The sequence below is a fragment of the Aphelocoma coerulescens genome, unplaced genomic scaffold, assembly GCF_041296385.1.
Source record: "Aphelocoma coerulescens isolate FSJ_1873_10779 unplaced genomic scaffold, UR_Acoe_1.0 HiC_scaffold_60, whole genome shotgun sequence".
NCBI lineage: Eukaryota > Metazoa > Chordata > Aves > Passeriformes > Corvidae > Aphelocoma > Aphelocoma coerulescens.
The window spans coordinates 680,314-697,729 of NW_027183949.1; the positions used below are offsets into that span (position 1 = coordinate 680,314).

General features: G+C 54.8%; 1 protein-coding gene across 1 annotated transcript; it reads right to left on the reverse strand.

Annotated features, from left to right (window-relative positions):
* Positions 1-4,065: 4,065 nt before the first annotated feature.
* LOC138102051 (olfactory receptor 14I1-like) lies at positions 4,066-4,998 on the reverse strand. Its single transcript, XM_068999806.1, has one exon. It carries the CDS (start codon positions 4,996-4,998, stop codon positions 4,066-4,068), a length of 933 nt encoding a protein of 310 aa, XP_068855907.1.
* Between the last annotated feature and the right edge of the window lie 12,418 nt (positions 4,999-17,416).

Below are 17,416 nucleotides of genomic sequence, written 5' to 3' on the forward strand. Positions count from 1 at the left end.
TGGTTTGGTCCAAAATACTCATTACTGTTTATCTTCTGTGAGATAAGAATTAGGAGAAACGCAAAGCAGGCACCAAACTTGAAAGAATCTAAAGAAGTTTATTAACAGACCTAAAAGAGGGAAAAAAAATTATACCATAGCTTCAGAACTCTCCTCCTCCCCCCACCTTCCTCCCTTCTCCCACTGACAATGTACAAAGACAACCCTTCAGATATTCAGTCTGTTTACCACTTCCATAATAACCTTGTTCAGTCCAGTTAGAAAGAGAAGTCTCTTCTTGCTCGTGCTATGAAAACATTATCACAACGAGCCAGCTGCCCACTTCCAAATATTGTTCAGTCCATTTAGGAAGAGGAGTCTCTCTGCTCGTGATGTTGAGTCCCTTCCCCCGACTTGCAGCTTTTCCCGCAACTGCTTTCGAGGGTCCACTCTTGAAGTTGTTTGGGGTACAATTTTAAGGTTGAGCCGTTCAGAAACAAAAACCAGAAGCCCTTCTCCTTCCCTGGGAGCAAAGGGTCTTCCTCATCTTCATCGTTAGGACTATCTCTGGGAGCATCTCTAGGAACTGAGGTTTTTCTCCTTTCCTCTTTGGAGCAAAAGTCCTCATCTGGTTCATCTGGTTCATCTCTCTCTGTCCAAACTTCTCATGAAATTACAGCTGCGGCAGCATCTGCCTATCTCAGAGCAGGTGCTTTTGCTTACGAGTTGAACACTCCACCCCCCATATCTTCATGAAATTACAACGGGATACTCTGATATATCATAGCTTCACAACAGACTTTCAGCTTTAAGCATTTCCTCTCTCTCTTCCCTCAGGTTTTCAGCTCTTCACAGCAATAAAAGGGTTAATCTCACCTCGGCCTTGCAGCTGGAATGTGGCTTATCGCTGTTGGTCACTGACCTCTGCCGGACAGAGGTGCCGCTTTGCTGAATCTCGGCCGCAGTGGAGAGGGGGGAGAGCCGAGCTGCTCCGGTCACCCACGGCAAGGCAGTGGGGGGGGTTCCATGACTGGAACAGGCCCATGGCTCCAGGCTGGCCGTGGCCCAGCCCGGCCTGGCCCAAGCAGGGCCTGGCCGGGCCCACTGGCCCCCACACGGGGCCTGCAGCCACCTGTCCCAGCGCCGGAAACGAGAGAGAGCTTGGGTGGGAGTTTGTCAATTCTTAAGTGTGGATCACAGAGGCGGTCACAACTTTAAGTGGCTTAAAGAATTGTCGATATTCAAACTGGCCAGCTGATAGGTTCTATCAGGTCCCAGAGGAAGCTGTAAGCACCCCTTAGCAAGGATATCCCTTCCGGGACTATGCTGGCTAACCTATGACATGAGGGAAAAAAGAGGGTGCATCACCTTTGGAAGGAGGGTCAGGTATCGCAGGAAATGTTTAAGGGAGTCTTTAGGTCATGTAGGAAAAAACTTAGAGAGGCAAAAGCCCAGTTAGAACTCAATCTGGCCACTTCTGTGAAGGACAATAAAAATATTTTCATAAACACATTAATGGCAAAAGGGAGGGCAAGGAGAAACCTCCATTCCCTGTTAGATGGAGGAGGGAATTTAGTAACTAAACATGAGGAAAAGGCTGACCTACTTAACCTCTTCTTTGCCTATCTTTTCAACATTAAGACAGGTCATCCTCAGGACAAGTGGCCTCCTGGGCTGGTAGATGGGGACAGGGAGCAGAACAGCCCCTGTAATCCAGGAGGAAGCAGCTGGTGACTGCTGAGCCCCTCAGATGCTCACAGGTGTCTCTGGGAGCAGATGGGATCCATCCTAGGGGGATGAGGGAGCTGCTGGATGAGCTCCCCAAGCGTGGATTTCAGTGTCTTCATTGATGATCTGGATGAGGGCATTGAGTCCAGCACCAGCAAATCTGCAGATGACACCAAGCTGGGTGCGAGTGTGGATCTGCTGGAGGGTAGGAGGGCTCTGCACAGGGACCTGCACAGGCTGGATCCAGGGCCCAAATCCAACCATGGGAGGTTCAACAAGACCAAGTGCCAGGTCCTGCACTTTGGCCACAACAAGCCCTGCAGCGCTACAGGCTGGGGACAGAGTGGCTGGACAGCGGCCAGGCAGAAAGGGCCCTGGGGGCACTGATGGACAGCAGGCTGGACATGAGCCAGCAGTGTGCCCACGTGGCCAAGAAGGCCAATGGCTCCTGGCCTGGATCAGGAATGGAGTGGCCAGCAGGACCAGGGCAGGGATTCTCCCCCTGTCCTGGGCACTGGTGAGGCCGCACCTCGAGTGCTGTGTCCAGTTCTGGGCCCCCAATTTAGGAAGGACATTGAGGGGCTGGAGCGTGTCCAGAGAAGGGCAACAAGGTGGGTGAGGGGTCTGGAACACAAGTGCTGTGAGGAGCGGCTGAGGGAGCTGGGGTTGTTTCTCCTGGAGAAGAGGAGGCTCAGGGGAGACAAGGAGGTGTCAGGGCACGGCTTGGGCTTGATGATGTCCAAGGTCTTTTCCAGCCTGGTTGATTCTGTGATTCTCTGAAACCACCCTTGAAGCAGCTGCAGGATGAGCCCTGGGCCTCCTCTTCAGAAGGTCCAGCAGCCCCTGTCCCTCAGCTTCTCCACACGCGCCCCAAAGCCCATCCTGTCAGTCCTGCAGAGCCTCTCCAGCTCCTCCTCACTGCCCCACAACAGGGAGCCCCACAGCCAGACACAGCAGCCCAGATGTGCCCCCCTGGCCTGTGGTGCCCCTGGCAAGGGAACAGCTCGAGGCACTGCAGGGCCCTGCAGACAATTCCTGCAGCACTTGTAGGATGATCCTGCTCCCCAAGGGACGTTCCCGTGGTGCCAAGGCAGGAACTGAAATGGGGAGTGGGGCCAGAGAGGAAAGGGCAACCAGGGCTGGGCTGTTTGCAGGGGAGGGCACAGGGATGGGCAAGAGCAAGAAATGTGGAGCAGGAGAGAGGAAAGAAAGCAAAGGTGAGGCAGAGGAAATGCTCAGGGCTGTTTGGGGGTGGCTGCCAGGCAGCCCTGGCTCTGAGCAACAACGTCTGCAGTGGGACAGGAAACTCAGAGCTGATGGGAACAAACTTTCTGGCTGACTTGAGAGGCCACGACAAAGCTGAGAGGTTTCCCTGCCGTCCCCCAGCCCTTGCTGGCCCCCAGGGGCTGATGGCATTTGTGCTCACTCAGGTTCCTCTCCCCACACCAAGACCGTGGGGTGCTCACGCCTGGGCTGTGCAGTGCAAACAGGGGCTCCTGAGCCAGTCCTGCCGTGTGTGTGCCTGCAAGGATCCAGCCCCTCTCTGAGCTGGGGAGAGGCCAGGGCTGCAGAGGGGGGATGTTGCTGGCAGGTGCATGAGGCCGCTCTGGGACGCTGCCCTGGGGTGTCCAGCGCAGGGGGGATGGATCAGCCCCTGCTCTGCTGCTCCTTCCCGGCTCCCCCAGGGACCCTGCAGAGCACCAGCCATGCTGGTTGCCCCCACCCTGCCCACGGCCACCCTGGGGCTGCTCACGGGGGTTTTCTCTGCTGAGCACTGGCCTGGGCGTGCTCTTGAGAGAGCCTGGGCAAGGAGCCTGGAGCCCCCAGGCCCTGCCCTGAGGCGTCAGCGCTGGCCCAGCAGTGCCCATGGCCTGTCCCTGCTGCAGCCCCGGCACTGCCACCCCAGGGCTGGGAGCGAGCCCCAGAGCACTCAGGCCCTGCAGCAACACCAGGGGCAGGAGGGCAGCGGGGCAGTGGCACGGGAGCAGCACTGGCAGCACCAAGGGCTGCTGCTCCTGGGCACAGCTGCTGTGCCCCCCTGATCTGCCCCCAGCTCTGCACACAGACATTGCTGCTGCAGCTCCACAGAAGGCAACTAAAGGGGCATCTCTGCTGGAAACTTTGCTGGCAGATCCTTGAGTTCATTTAAAGGCAGCGAGAGCACAGCTCCTCATTGACACAGTCTGGGGCCACAGCCAAGGTGCAGAGAAACAAAATGAGGAATGGAAGAAATATTGCCCTTGCTTTGTGGACAACAATAAATAACTGAAGACTGAAAAAATAACTCCAGAACCAAACCAGCAAGAACTATCAAAGACGAGTTTTATTACAAGTGATTTGCAAAAATTGGCAACCAGTTTAATGTTTCTTAAATGGCCCAGCCATCAGTGCCCACACTGCAGCCTTGAGCTCCCGGTTCCTCAGGCTGTAGATGAGGGGGTTCAGGGCTGGAGGCACCACCGAGTACAGAAGTGAAAGGGCCAGATCCAGGGATGGAGAGGAGATGGAAGGGGGCTTCAGGTAGGCAAAAAATCCAGTGCTGATAAGCAGGGAGAGCACGGCCAGGTGAGGGAGGCACGTGGAAAAGGCTTTGTGCCGTCCCTGCTCAGAGGGGATCCTCAGCACGGCCCTGAAGATCTGCACATAGGAGAAAACCATGAACACAAAACAGCCAAAATACAGAAAAGCACTCAGCACAATAAGCACAAGCTCCCTGAGGTTGGATTGCGAGCAGGAGAGCTTGAGGATGTGTGGGACTTCACAGAAGAACTGGCCCAGGGCATTGCCCTGGCACAGGGGCAGGGAAAATGTATTGGCCGTGTGCATGAGAGCATAGAGAAAGGCACTGGCCCAGGCAGCTGCTGCCATGTGGGCACAAGCTCTGCTGCCCAGGAGGGTCCCGTAGTGCAGGGGTTTGCAGATGGACACGTAGCGGTCGTAGCACATGACGGTGAGGAGGGAAAACTCTGCTGAGATGAAGAACACAAAGCAAAACACCTGAGCAGCACATGCTGAGTAGGAGATGTGGCTGGTGCCCCAGAGGGAATTGTGCATGGCCTTGGGGACAGTGGTGCAGATGGAGCCCAGGTCGGTGAGGGCCAGGTTGAGCAGGAAGAAGAACATGGGGCTGTGCAGGTGCTGGCCGCAGGCTACGGCGCTGATGATGAGGCCGTTGGCCAGGAGGGCAGCCAGGGAGATGCCCAGGAAGAGGCAGAAGTGCAGGAGCTGCAGCTGCCGCGTGTCTGCCAATGGCAGCAGGAGGAAGTGGCTGATGGAGCTGCTGTTGGACATTTGCTGTCTCCGGCCATGGGGATCTGTTCTAGGAGGAGACAGTGACAAGTCAGGAGAGACTTTCCTGAGCAATGCCCAAGCCCTTTCTCCCAGCCCTGCCCCTGACACTCTGTGCCACCCAATTTTCCTTTTTTCCGAGCCCTTCCCTCAGCCCTGTGTATGGAGCTCTGCTGGGATCTGGCCCTGTTGCCGTGACGAGCAGGGGCTGTGCCCATGGACACCGAGGAATCAGCTCTGCTCTGCAGCAGTGGGGTCATGGGACAGGGGGACAAGGGCCAGTCCTGGGGTTGGAATTTGTCAAACAAAACTGCTCCTGAGGCAGAGGAGCTGGGCAGCATCTCCTGTGCCAGGGCCAAGGAACGGTGATGGCCAAAGGCACTTTGAGAGGGTTTCCTGCTGTGCGCAGGGAGAGCAGAGAGAGCTGAGCAATGCAAGAGCATTGGCTGTAACTCAGTGAAGGGTGAGGGGAGCTGCTCTGTCGCTCCATCTGTCCCCAGCTGCCCTTCCTGAGATCGAGGGCAGTCACTGTGTTCCCCTGAAAATCAGCCTGGCACAGCTGAGAGCAGAGGGAGCCACAGCAGAGCAAAGTGGCTCAGCCTTTCTCAGAGTCTCAGCCCCACTGCTGGCCAAGGACACTCCCGGCCCCAGTGTCCCCTGGAAGGCAGCTGACAGCTGGGATGGCATCCCGAGGGCACAGCCAGGCTCCTGTCCATGGCACTGCTGGAGGAGAGCCGGCTCATTGCCAGCCTCCCAGCCCGGCCTGCCCAGAGCTCCCGGGGCAGAGGGAGCTGGGACACCCCATTGCTGTGCTCAGCCTGCACAGGAGGAGCCCCAGGGCTGGGCCTGAGCCTGCAGCTGGAAGTGCCATTCCCAGAGAGCCCCTCAGCAGCGCCAGGAGCAGCTGAGCAGGGCAAGGAGAGAGAGCCGGGCCCTGAGGAAAAGCCTTTCCCTGCCCAGCGCTGCCCAGCCCCTCCCGGGCAGCACCAGGGCAGGACAGTCGCCCTCAGGCCCCGGGCAGCAGGAACGGGCCCGTGGCCGCAGAGATGCCCTTCATCTCTGCTGCTGCTCTGCCGGCCCAGGAGGGCACCGAGGGCCCCGAGCCCCCGGGTGAGGGCCCCGAGCCCCCGGGCTGAGGGCTGTGCTGGCTGCGAGGGGACACCGGAGCTGCGCTGCTCAGGGCGGTGTCTGCACTGCAGGGCAGCGCCGGCAGCTGCCACAGCTCCCCTCAGCAGGGCTGCCCTCAGCGCTGCCTCCCTCCCTCCCTGCCCACGGCTCTGCTGCTGGAGCTGGCCCAGCCGGGAGCTGCTCCTGCGGCCCGGGCTCCGTCCCTGCCGCTGCTGCCGGAGCCCAGCCCAGCCCCTGGGCCAGCCCTGCCCGGCAGCCGCTCGGGGCTGCGGCGATTAAAGAACAGCTCCCCCGGGCCTGGGCACCATGGAAAGGTGATGCTGGCTGCATCTGGAGGCTGGCGAGGTGCAGGCACTTGCTGAGGCTCCCAGGAATCCTCGGCGGGATGGTTTAAGAGCCTCAGGCCCTGCTCTGCCCTGCACAGCTGAGTTTCCATTCCCACCAAGCTGAGCCTGGGAGAAGTGGGAGCACAGACTGAGGAAAGCAGAGACTCAAGCAGGAATCCCATGCCCTGAATGTGCTCATGAAGAGTCCCCTCAGAAATGAGCTGGGCATGAGCTGGAGCTCGGAGCAGCCCTGGCCCCCACAGCAGCCTCTCCACAGCAGCAGGACCTGCCCTGCAGCAGTCACTCCTTGCAGCCACAGCTCCCCTCCAGCGCCCATGGGGAGCTCCCAGGCAGGCTGAGAGCTGCCCCTGGCAGGTGGCAGATGCCCTGGCCTGGCAAAGAGCCCTCAGGGCTGCAGGAGCTGCTCTGCAGGACAGCCCTGGGCACCCCTGGCTGCTGCCCACCTTCACAGCCTGCAGCCGGCCCTGGCAGCAGGAGCCGTCCTGCCCTGTCCCTCTGACGGTGCCCAGGGCAGCCCCGCTCTGCAGCACATCCTCCCCCAAGGCAGGAACGGCAGCAGAGCCATCCTCACAGCCATGGCAGTCCTGTCATGGGCCAGCTCTAGAGGATCCCTGCAGCCAGAGGCTCACTGTGTCAGGAGTGGTGAAGATTTCTCCATGAATAAGCTCAGAATTGTCCTTCTAGCTGCTTTAAGCCTCTGTCTGCTTCACTCCTCTCAGGCACCTGCAGGCAGTGCCCTCAGCCCTGCTGGGCTGGGAGAGGAGCTGCTCATTAGGAGAAACGTCTTTTTGTTTGCCAGGAGCCCGGCCCAGCTCAGCAGCACAGACACAGCACAGGGACTGTAATGATCCTCTCGGGGCTCTGGTGTTGTTTACATTGGTCTCAGTCCCTGAGAGTGTGTCCAAAAAACTTCTAAAGAACTCAAAGTTAACGTGAAACACTGAAGTTTCTTGAAGTTTTAATGGGTGCCACTGAGGGACAGGACTGAGAAAGTGTCCCCAGGTTCCAGTCAGAGCAGAACACTGCAGGCAGTGATGACAGGGGGGGACAAGCAAGGGAAAGGTGTCTCTGCTGCTGAGCAAAGCTGGATGTGTTTGAGGAATGCAAAGGGCCAAGGCCTGAGCCCCAGCCCCTGGCAAGGCAGATCCTGTCCCTCCCTCAGTGCTCAGGGCTCTTGCCGGGGCACTGGGATGTGGGGATGGGCAGTGCCAAGGGCAGCACCATGGGGCGGCCCCTGCCAGGCTGCTGAGCAGGGACAAGGAGGCACTGAGGCCCCAGGGCTGCAAGGGTCACTTGTCTCCTGCTGGCCTCAGGGCCAGGGACAGCAGCCATGGCCCAAGTGCTGCACAAGTTGGCTCTGTCAGGGCCTTGCAGCTGCTGCCCATCCCTCTGCCCTCTGCAGCCCAGGCTGTGCCACACTGTCCCTGCCCTGCGCCTCTGTCCCTGCAGGCTGTCCTCATCCCCCCGGCTGCCCCACCTGGCTGGCCCCTTCCTTTGCTGGCAGCTCTGCGTCCTGCCTGCCTCTGCCTTGGCACACAAAGCCTTGGGCTCGGGACCAAAAGGGTTCATTCTATTTTTGCCGTGTCTGTGAACTTTTAGCAGAGGAACAAGGCATGCAGGGGCTGCTTTCCCAGCAGGGATGGTTGGAAGAGAAGAAGAAGACATCTGGCTCAAGGGTGCAGGGATAGAAAAAACAAGGACTGAATCTGGGATTTTGGGGTGGGTTTTAAGGAAATGGGTGAATTGTAATACGCATGTAGCGACTGGATGTGATCAACACACTTGTAGAGTCACGTGTCCACGTAAGGTTAGGAGTTATCCCCTGCTGGAGCTCAGGCCTGAATAAATGATGCTCTCTTTAACACCAAATCAGTGTTAAGGAGTCTTATGCTGATATTTTGGAGATTTGGTGACAGCAGGGACTCACAGAACCACGGAGTCAACAGTGACACTGTGGGACCCCATGGAACCAATGGTCCATTGTGCCAATGCAGATCCAAGGATCCATGGTGGCACTGTGGAACCAAGGAGATCGTTGTTGACAGTATGAACGCACATGGAACCATGAGCCACTGTGACACAGAGTGGCCACATGGAGCCAATGGGGCCATTGTGACTCTGCAGGTCCAAGGAGACCCTTGTGACTGAGGAACCTCATGGAACCAAGGGTCCATTGTGACACTGTGGAGCCCTGTGGAACCAAGGGGACCACAGAGACATTGTGGGGCTTCATGGAACAATGGAGACCATTATGGCACTTTGGGACCCACTGGAACCAAGGGGCCATTGTGACACTGCAGAGCCTCCTATAACCAAGGGGCCATTATAGCACGGCAGGGCCTCATGGAATCAAAGGGACCATTGTGACCCTGTGGAGCTCCATGGCACCCAGGGTCCATTCTGATGCCATGAAACCAAGGAGACCATTGTTACACTAAAAGGCATCACGGAACCAAGGAAGCCATTGCCAGGAAAATTAATCCAAAACACCAGAGGTTTATGTCCAAAATGGAGACAGAGGAGTCCCATTACTGTATTTGAATAAAGGAAGCGGACATGGGGCATTTCTCTGGGGTCTGTCAAGTTGTTAGAGGATGTAGTCTCCTTTCTCTTCTAATTTCCTGGCCGATTTCCCTCTCTCTTTGCCCATTGGCTGAGGTACTTGAGAGCTACAGACTTCCCAAATCACTTAAAACAGACCCTACCAATGTATACCCCTCCCTTTTTCTTTTCTTTTGGAATTTATGGTTCTTGCCATTGCTTCTTTTATCTCTCAGTATCTACCTATCAGCAGACCCACAGTTTGTTTGTAAAGACAAATTGATCTCATTCCTTTCACCACTGTGACCCAGTGGGGCTCCATGGAACCATGCAGACCATTGTGACACTTGGAGGCCTCATGGAACCTAAGGACCATTGTGGCCCTGCAGGGCCTTGTGGAACCAAGGGCACAACAGTGACACTGTGAGGCTCCAAAGGCCCAAGGGGGCATTCTCACACTGCAGAGCCAAGGGTCCATTGTGGCACAGTGGGGCCTCATGAAACCAAAGGGCCATTTTGACACTTTGAGGCCTTGTGAAACCAAAGGACCCTTGTGGCACTTCAGGGCCTTGTGGAACCAAGGTGACCATAGTGACACTGTGGGGCTCAATGGAACCAAGGGGCCCTTGTGACACTGTGGGGTCTCATGGAACCAATGGTCTACTGTGACACTGCAGGGCCTTATGGAATCACCGAGACTGTTGTGACACCACAGGCCCCATTGAACCAAGGGGCCATTGTGACACTTTGCAGCCCCATGGAACCAAGGAGTCCATTGTGACACTACAAGGCCTCAGGGAAGCAGGGAACCATTGTGACACTATGGGACCTTCTCAGGCCAAGGGGCCGTTGTGTCACTGTGTGGCACCATGGAACCAAGGAGAGCATTGTGACACTCCAGGGCCCCATGGAACTAAGGATTCATGTAACAGTGTGGGGACTCATGGAATCAAAGGTCCATTGTGATATTGCGGGGCCTCATGGAGTTCTGAAGACCATTATGACACTTCAAGGCCTCCTTGAATCAAGGGGCTCTGCAGGACCTTGTGGAACCAAGGAGACCCTTCTGACATTGTGAATCCCCATGGAACCAAGAGTCCATTGTGATACTGCGGTACCAAGGAGACCCCTGTGACACTGCAAGGCCTCATGGAAGCAGGGGGGAACCACTGGGACCCTGTTGGGCCCCATGGAAACAAGGAACCATTGTGACACAGTGGGGCCTCGTGGAACCAAGGACCCAATATGACACCAACATTGTGACACTGCGGGGCCCCGTGGATCCGAGGGAACAGGTAACAGGTGTGGTTGGCTTGGCCTGACTGCTCCAACTGACCTTGGCATGTCAAGGGTCTCTTTCATGTGCCCCTGAAACACTGGGGCTCTGGGCTTTCCTTCAAAGGGAAAAGAGCTGTCCTTGTCATCCAGGCATTCATGGCCGAAATGGGATTCTGCCTCCAGAATTCCCTATATCCAGGGATTGCTCCCACACAAAAGCTGCCATTACCAACAAGTCTGGCTGCCCTTGGCTTCCTGAGAGCTGGCTCTCACCTGCCTTCACACACTGGGGCTCTGGGCTTTCCTTCCTATAGAAAAGAACCGTCCCTCCTGTCCAGGCACCCATGGCCAAAACTGGTACTTCTCCAAAATTGCCTATATGCAAGGCTTTCTCCCAGACAAAAGCTGCCAGGACAGACAGCTCTGGCTGGCCTTGGCCTCTGCTTGTTGCTTCTAATCTGCCCCTGAAACACCAGGGCTCTGTGCTTTCCTTCCTATGGGAAAGAACTGGCCTTCTCCTCCAGGTGTTGGGACAGTCCCAGACTGGTCAGGCTCAGCAGGGAAGGGCATGTGGCAAATGCTCCTGCAGCCATTCCAGGCACTGGCAGGACAAGGCAGGGATTGCAGAAGCCCTGTGGGAGGGAAAAGAAGGGCATGTTGTGTGCCCAGACTCCAGCCAGGCCTGTGCCAGGGTCTGCTGGGGTCTCCTCAGAGCCAGGTTGGTGAGAGCTGGGCTGAAGAAGTGGAACATGGGGTGGGTGGGAATTGGGCTGAACAATGAGGGTCAAATGTCATCCATGGTACAGAGTCCTCTTGGCAGCCACTCCCTGGTGCCATCCCTCAGTGGCCAGCCCTTGACCACCACTGGGGAACAGTTCTAATATCTCTACAATGGGATGAAACACACTTTCAATGCCTTTGTGGATGCTGCCAAGTTGCAGGGAGTCTGTAACCAAACTCATCTCATTAATGGTGACTGCAAAACAGAATTGGGCAAGAGGACTGAGTTGGATCAATTTGTCTTGCCATCAGGTGCCAACCAAGCCACAGGAAAAGGAAGAAAAATCTTATGCATCAGAAGAAAGGAAGTTCAATAGGGAAAAAACCAAAACCCAACCAGAAAAAACCAAAGCAGAACCCACCCACAACCACACAAAAACCCCACAAACAAACCAACCACAAAAAGAAAAAGCCACAAACAGGCAAAGTAAATGTGCAGGAAATCTCCTGTCAGTGGAAAATGTTCAACCACCTTGTGGCAGGAGAGGGTTCTGTATGTGTTTGCAAGAAAAATGTCTTAAAAAAAATTAATGCCCTCCACCTCCTGTTTGAAAGAAAAATGTCTTAAAAAAGAAATTAATGCCCTCCACCTCCTGCTTGTCTCAGTTTCTTGCTGATCATGGTGTGACACGGAATGGAACATCCCTTGGGTCAGTCCAGCCCAGCTGTCCCGTCCCTGTTCCCTTGGGAACACTTGCCCACCCCAAGCCCATTGGCTGGAGGGAGTTGCAGACACCCCTCATGTGGGGCGAGCACTGTGACAAGGACAGTAGGACAGAACAACATTAACTCTTATCAAGGACAGTAGGACAGAACAGCACAGCCTTGGAGAAACAGATAGGACTTGTGATAAGGGCTACAACGATGTCCAATAAAGTCAAAGGAAGTGGGGATAGCTAATGAATATGGAATCAGTGTGTCTGATATAAACTCTGTTCACTCCATGCTCAGTGCACTCCAATGCATGAAGGATCACCCGAGTGACCACCATGCTGTAATAAAGAATAGCTGCTTTCAAATCCTCCAAACTGTGTGAGAAGGTTTCTCTCCAGCAGATTTCAGTAGCAGTGGTGCCCCTGACTCCATGATGCCCCACAGGTTCACAATGGCTCCTTGCTTTCAGGAGGCCCTGCTGTAGAACAATGGAGCCTTGGTTTCCTTAGGGTCCATACTGTCCAAATGGCCTCCTTGCTTCTGCTCTGCCACAATGCTCTCCTTGGTTCCACGAGGCCTTGGTGTGTCACAACAGCCCCTTGGTTCCATGAAGTGCCGTAGTGTCACCGTGGTCTCTTGGATCCGCAGTGTCGCAATTGGTTACAAGCAGCCCCTCTGTGTCACAATGAATATTTGGTTCACAGGGCCCCGCAGTGTCACAATGGCCCCTTGGTTCCATGCGGCCTCGCTGTATAACAATGGCCCCTTGGTTCCATGAGGTTTGTACCATCAACCATGGTCTCCTTGGTTCTGTAGTGTGGGAATGGCCCCTTGGTTCCATAAGGTTCCTCCATGTGGTGTCCTTGGCTCCATGAGGTTCTGCAGTGTCACAATGTCCCATAGTTTCCATGAGCTTCATTACAATCAACAATGTCCTTTTTTCCACTGAGGCCCACAGTGTCACAATGGCTCCCTGGTTCCACAGGCCTTGCTGTCTCACAATGGACCCTTGGTTCCAGGAGGTTCCATGGTGTCATCATGGTCTCCTTGGATCCGTATTGTCACAGTGGGCTCCTTGATTCCATGATTCCCCACGGTGTCACTAAGTCAAGGTTCTAAAAGGTTAAAATTCTAACTAAGGATTAGGAGAAATTGTTATAATTACTTTATTCAGTATAAACAAAGGTAAGTTTATGATTAGTAGATGCCTAAGCTAGAGCTAAGTGATGTATTATTTACCATTATATTTTGTTTAAAGTTTTGTTTGTAGGAGGAAACAGAATAAAAGAACTCTCATCAAAACAAATTGAAACTGATTGAAACCAATAGAACCAGGAACAGCATCTGAGATTCATAAAAATTAATCAAAAGTAGGAGATCTTCGGCTGCGCCAAGAGGTCATGAAGGCCTGGCAACAGCAAGAAGGTAAAAAGGTCACTGTGAGGAAGACATTCCTGACTTCATCTTTCAGGAACACTGACCCAATTCAAGACCCCCAACTCAATTCAAGAGAGAAACTGCGCATGCAGTGAAAGAATAATGATTTCATTTTAATACGAAGCAGAGGATGGGAGGTGCTGGGGTCATACATATGTAGAAGATGTAAAACTTTGAGTAATAAATAGAGAACAAAGAACCTTGTGCTTGGCTGGCATGTCTTTAGGAGGCTGCTCCCATGCCGCCCGCCGGTGCCTGAATAAACACACCACTTTCTAACTTTAATTAGTTAGAGGGTCTTTTGTCCGTGGATATCGGGATTTAACGAATCACAGATACATTCCAGAGAGGGGGCTGTGAGGTCAGAGAGGGGCTGTGTGATGTCCCAGAGGGGGCTGTGTCAAAGAGGCACCTCTGTGGCTGTGTGTGATAGAGGCACAGAGCAGGAGTGGTGTCAGAAAGGGGCTGTGTGATATCACAGAATGGGTTGTGGGAGGTCCCAGAGTGGGCTCTGACACCACAGAGTGGGTTATGTGAGGTCATTGAGCAGCTATGGCATCACAGAGGGGACTGTGTGACATCAGAGAGCAGTTGTATGACATCAGAGAGCAGGCTTGGACATCCCAGGGCAGCTGTGGGACATAACAGAGTGGGCTGTGATATCCCAGGGTGGCTGTGAGACATGGCAGAGCATGCCGTGGCATCACAGAGAGGGCTGAGAAATCCTAGAGCAAACTGTGATATCAGAGTCGGCTGTGACATCACAGGGGGGCTGTGTGACATCCCAGAGAGGCTGTGGGAGGTCACTGTGTTGGTCACTCTGCTCTGGCCCCCCTCAAATTTCCACCCCCCCAGAGAAGTCTCCCCTGCTGCTCGTGCAGAGCAGGGTCCCCTCTCCCCCCAGCTCCCTCCTGTCCCCCAGCGCTGCAGCCTCCCCCAAGGATGTTCCACAAATCAACCCCCAGAGCTGGACATGGGGAAAAGGGGCTGGGGCTGCGTGACCAGGACATCAAGGACGTGCATTATCCCGGTCACTGTGGCCTGGTTTGGGTTCCCCAGGGCAGGAAAGATGTCTAGCAGCTGGAGCAGCGTTAGGGAAGGGCCTCCAAGCTGGGGCTGGAGCCCTTTGGCTCTGAGGAGAGGCTGAGGGAGCCGGGCTTGTCCAGCCCCAAGAAGGGAAGGCTGAGGGGCTCCTCATCCCAGCCTGGCACTGCCACCGAGGAGGTGATGGAGAACACAGAGCCAGGCTCTTCCCCGGGGGCCTGGTGGGAGACAAAAGCCAATGGGTGGAAGGGGAATGAGAGGAGCTTCAGCCAGGACATGAGGAAGCCTTTGTTCCCATGGGCTCAGCCAGGTGCTGAGATGCTGCCCTGTCCCTGTCCTTTGGGATTTTCCAATGCAGAGCAAATCAAGCCTTGGTCTGAGCCAGTTTCTGCCAGGTTGGGCTGTAGACTTGCTGAGGTCCCTTCCAACCTCAGCTCTCTGATGATCTCGGGACAATGCTGCTCCCTGTTTCAGACCGGAGCAGAGCAGATGTTTATGGGACAGGAGCCCTCTGGGGCTGTCGGGGACCTGCAGCTTGCGAGGTGCATGAGCACATCCTCAGTAGCTGGGTCATTTGAGTGCTTTTAGGAAATGGCAAATTTTCCCACCAGGAGAGAACAGGAATTTCCTGGAAGTGTACGGATGGCAGGAGAAGAAACACTGATCTTCCCCTCTACTTGTGTTACCACTATTCTGTCTATTATTTCATGTCCCTCTTCACTCAGGTGTTTCCACCTCTCCTGTTGAATGGCCATGTCTAAGGACATCTCTTCACCAGAGCAGCAGGATCTGTGTCCTTCCCATTACTCCCAGATTTCCTCCTCCAGTTCCTCTCTAGTTCATTCCAGTGCCTCTCCATTGACTGCCTTCACACTTGGAGCATCAGGGAATTTCCCAGACTTTCCAAAGTTGAAATAACTCATCAATCAACACCCAATTGTGTTTATATCTTCTAGAATCACCTTTTCTTATGTCTTTGTATAAAACTGTTCCTTTATGGAAATCCCTTGAGGATGGTGGAAAATTCAGATGTTGCTGGGACCTCTCTCAAAGCTGAGGGAAGAGTTTTGATGTTTTTTAAACTTTATCATGTTTACATTTTTTGATGTGGGCCATGAAGAGAAACCTTCTGTGCCTCTGAGTCTCAGCAGTTTCTGAGCCCCAAAGGACACAAACCTGATGAGTTGTGGTTCCCACTCCAGTGGTGGCTCTTGGACTGCCGTCCATACCCAGAGAAGAGCTCCCCTGTCCCAGAAAGTCCCTGGCAATGGAGGGATGAAGGGAACAGGACAGGCTGTGGGGATCAGGGGCAGGGCTTAGGCAGGGATTAGGGCTGGTTTTGAGCCCAGGGCAGGACCTGGCCCTGGGCCTTGGTGAACCCCATCCAGCTGTGCTGGGCCCATCGCTGCAGCCTGTCCAGATCCCTCTGCAGAGCTTCCTGCCCTCCAGCACAGCCACACTCCCACCCAGCCTGGGGTCACCTGGGACCTGGCTGAGGGTGCCCTCGATGCCCTCGTCCAGATCAGCAATAAAGAGATTGAACTGAGCTGGCCCCAATGCTGAGCCCTGGGGCCAGCCCTGGATGTGACTCCATTCCCCAGCACTCCTTGGGCCCGGCCATCCAGGCAGATTTGTACCCAGGGAACCGATGCTGCAGAGGGAGTTGCATCAAGTTCCCGTGAGCCCAGAATATTGGGATCGGTGCAGCTCTAGCTCTGCACAAGAGAGCTCTTCAGCCACTTTCCCTCTTTTCCTCCCTCTGGGCACGGAGGGAGCTCGTGCCTCCAGCATGGGACTCGTGTGTGCACAGAGCAAATCTGGACAGAATTGGGGCAGGGAGGGTTTGAGGGATCTTGGGATCTGTGCGGGGTACAGAATGTGTTTTCCATTGGTCTGAGACTGTCTGCTCTGGAAAGTGGATTTACCATCCAGCAGAGGAATGACTTTTGCATTGTGTTGAACTGTGCCTTCCCTTGGTTCTGTTTGCTGACAAGAAATGAACATCCCTCTGTGTCTCGGGCAGCTCCTTCTCCAAGGAGAGCAGGTGGGAGTTGGTGCCAAGGAGCTGAAAGCTGCAGGCACAGCCTGGAGTGGAGGAAGCTCAGATTTGCACGAGGCTGCTCTGAGTGCCAGGGGTTGGATGAGGGAAATGGTGGGGTGGGGGTAGGGACAAAGTGTGATTGATTGTCAGCCATAAAGGGCCTTGATGTTCAGATCTATTCAGACTGCATTAGGAGGAGCCAGGATCAATATCAGCTGGAGATCTCCGATATCAGTGTATAACAGGAAGAAGGTAAACAGGGCACAGAAGAGAAATCATTTCTCCTTGTATTGTTACCACAGTATATTCACTTGGAATCGACTTCTGAAATCTGTCTAATTAACCACAAATGAATTGAAGGCAGAAATGATTCCCAGGGGCTTGTCCTGTTAGGGTGTTTTGGATTGTTAATGTATAAAAATGAAAAGAATAAACTGTGGAAAAAGATACTATTTCATTAATTTTTTAATATAATATGTTCACTTTGAAAACACTTCGGGAATCGCTCTAATTTACCACAAAAGAATTGAAGAACTCAATGATTCCTGGGGACTTGTCTTGTTAGGGTGTTTTGAATGTTAATGGTCCTTTGGCACTGAATTCCTGACCTGAAGAGCTGAAGGCTGAAGAAGCCTCTGCAGAAGGAGAATTGAGCAGCAACCTCCAAGTTGCTGAGGATGTCAGCAGCCCCCACTGAGGCCATGGCTGCCAAGAGAGCGTGGGGGCAATGAGCAGACAAGGAGAGCGTCCCTGGGGCTGGGGAAGCAGAACTCAGAGGCAGCCCCGGCTCCAGGTGGGAAATGGGCTCTGGGATGTGGCTGTGAAAGCCCTGCCTGGGCTTGGCCAAGCAGCACAGCCAAGCCCTGACCCCATCCCCTGGCCATGGGCATCGGTGGCCTCACAGGATGCTGGTGGCTGTCCCGCAGCAGGGGGATGTGGGGTGAGGGATGGGGAGGGCAGGAGAGCAGCAGGAGCCCTCCAAAGCTCTGTGGGCTGCGGGAGGAGGCCACAAGCCCTGGGGCTGGCAGGAACTGGTGTCTGCTCATGGGCCTCAGTGCGAGGGACAGCAGCCACAGCCAGGGGACACAAATCTCACTGCTCTGGGCAGGGTGTGGTCCCAGCCCCCCAAGGCCTTTGGTCACCCCACTGCAGCTCTCCTCCCCTGGCCTAG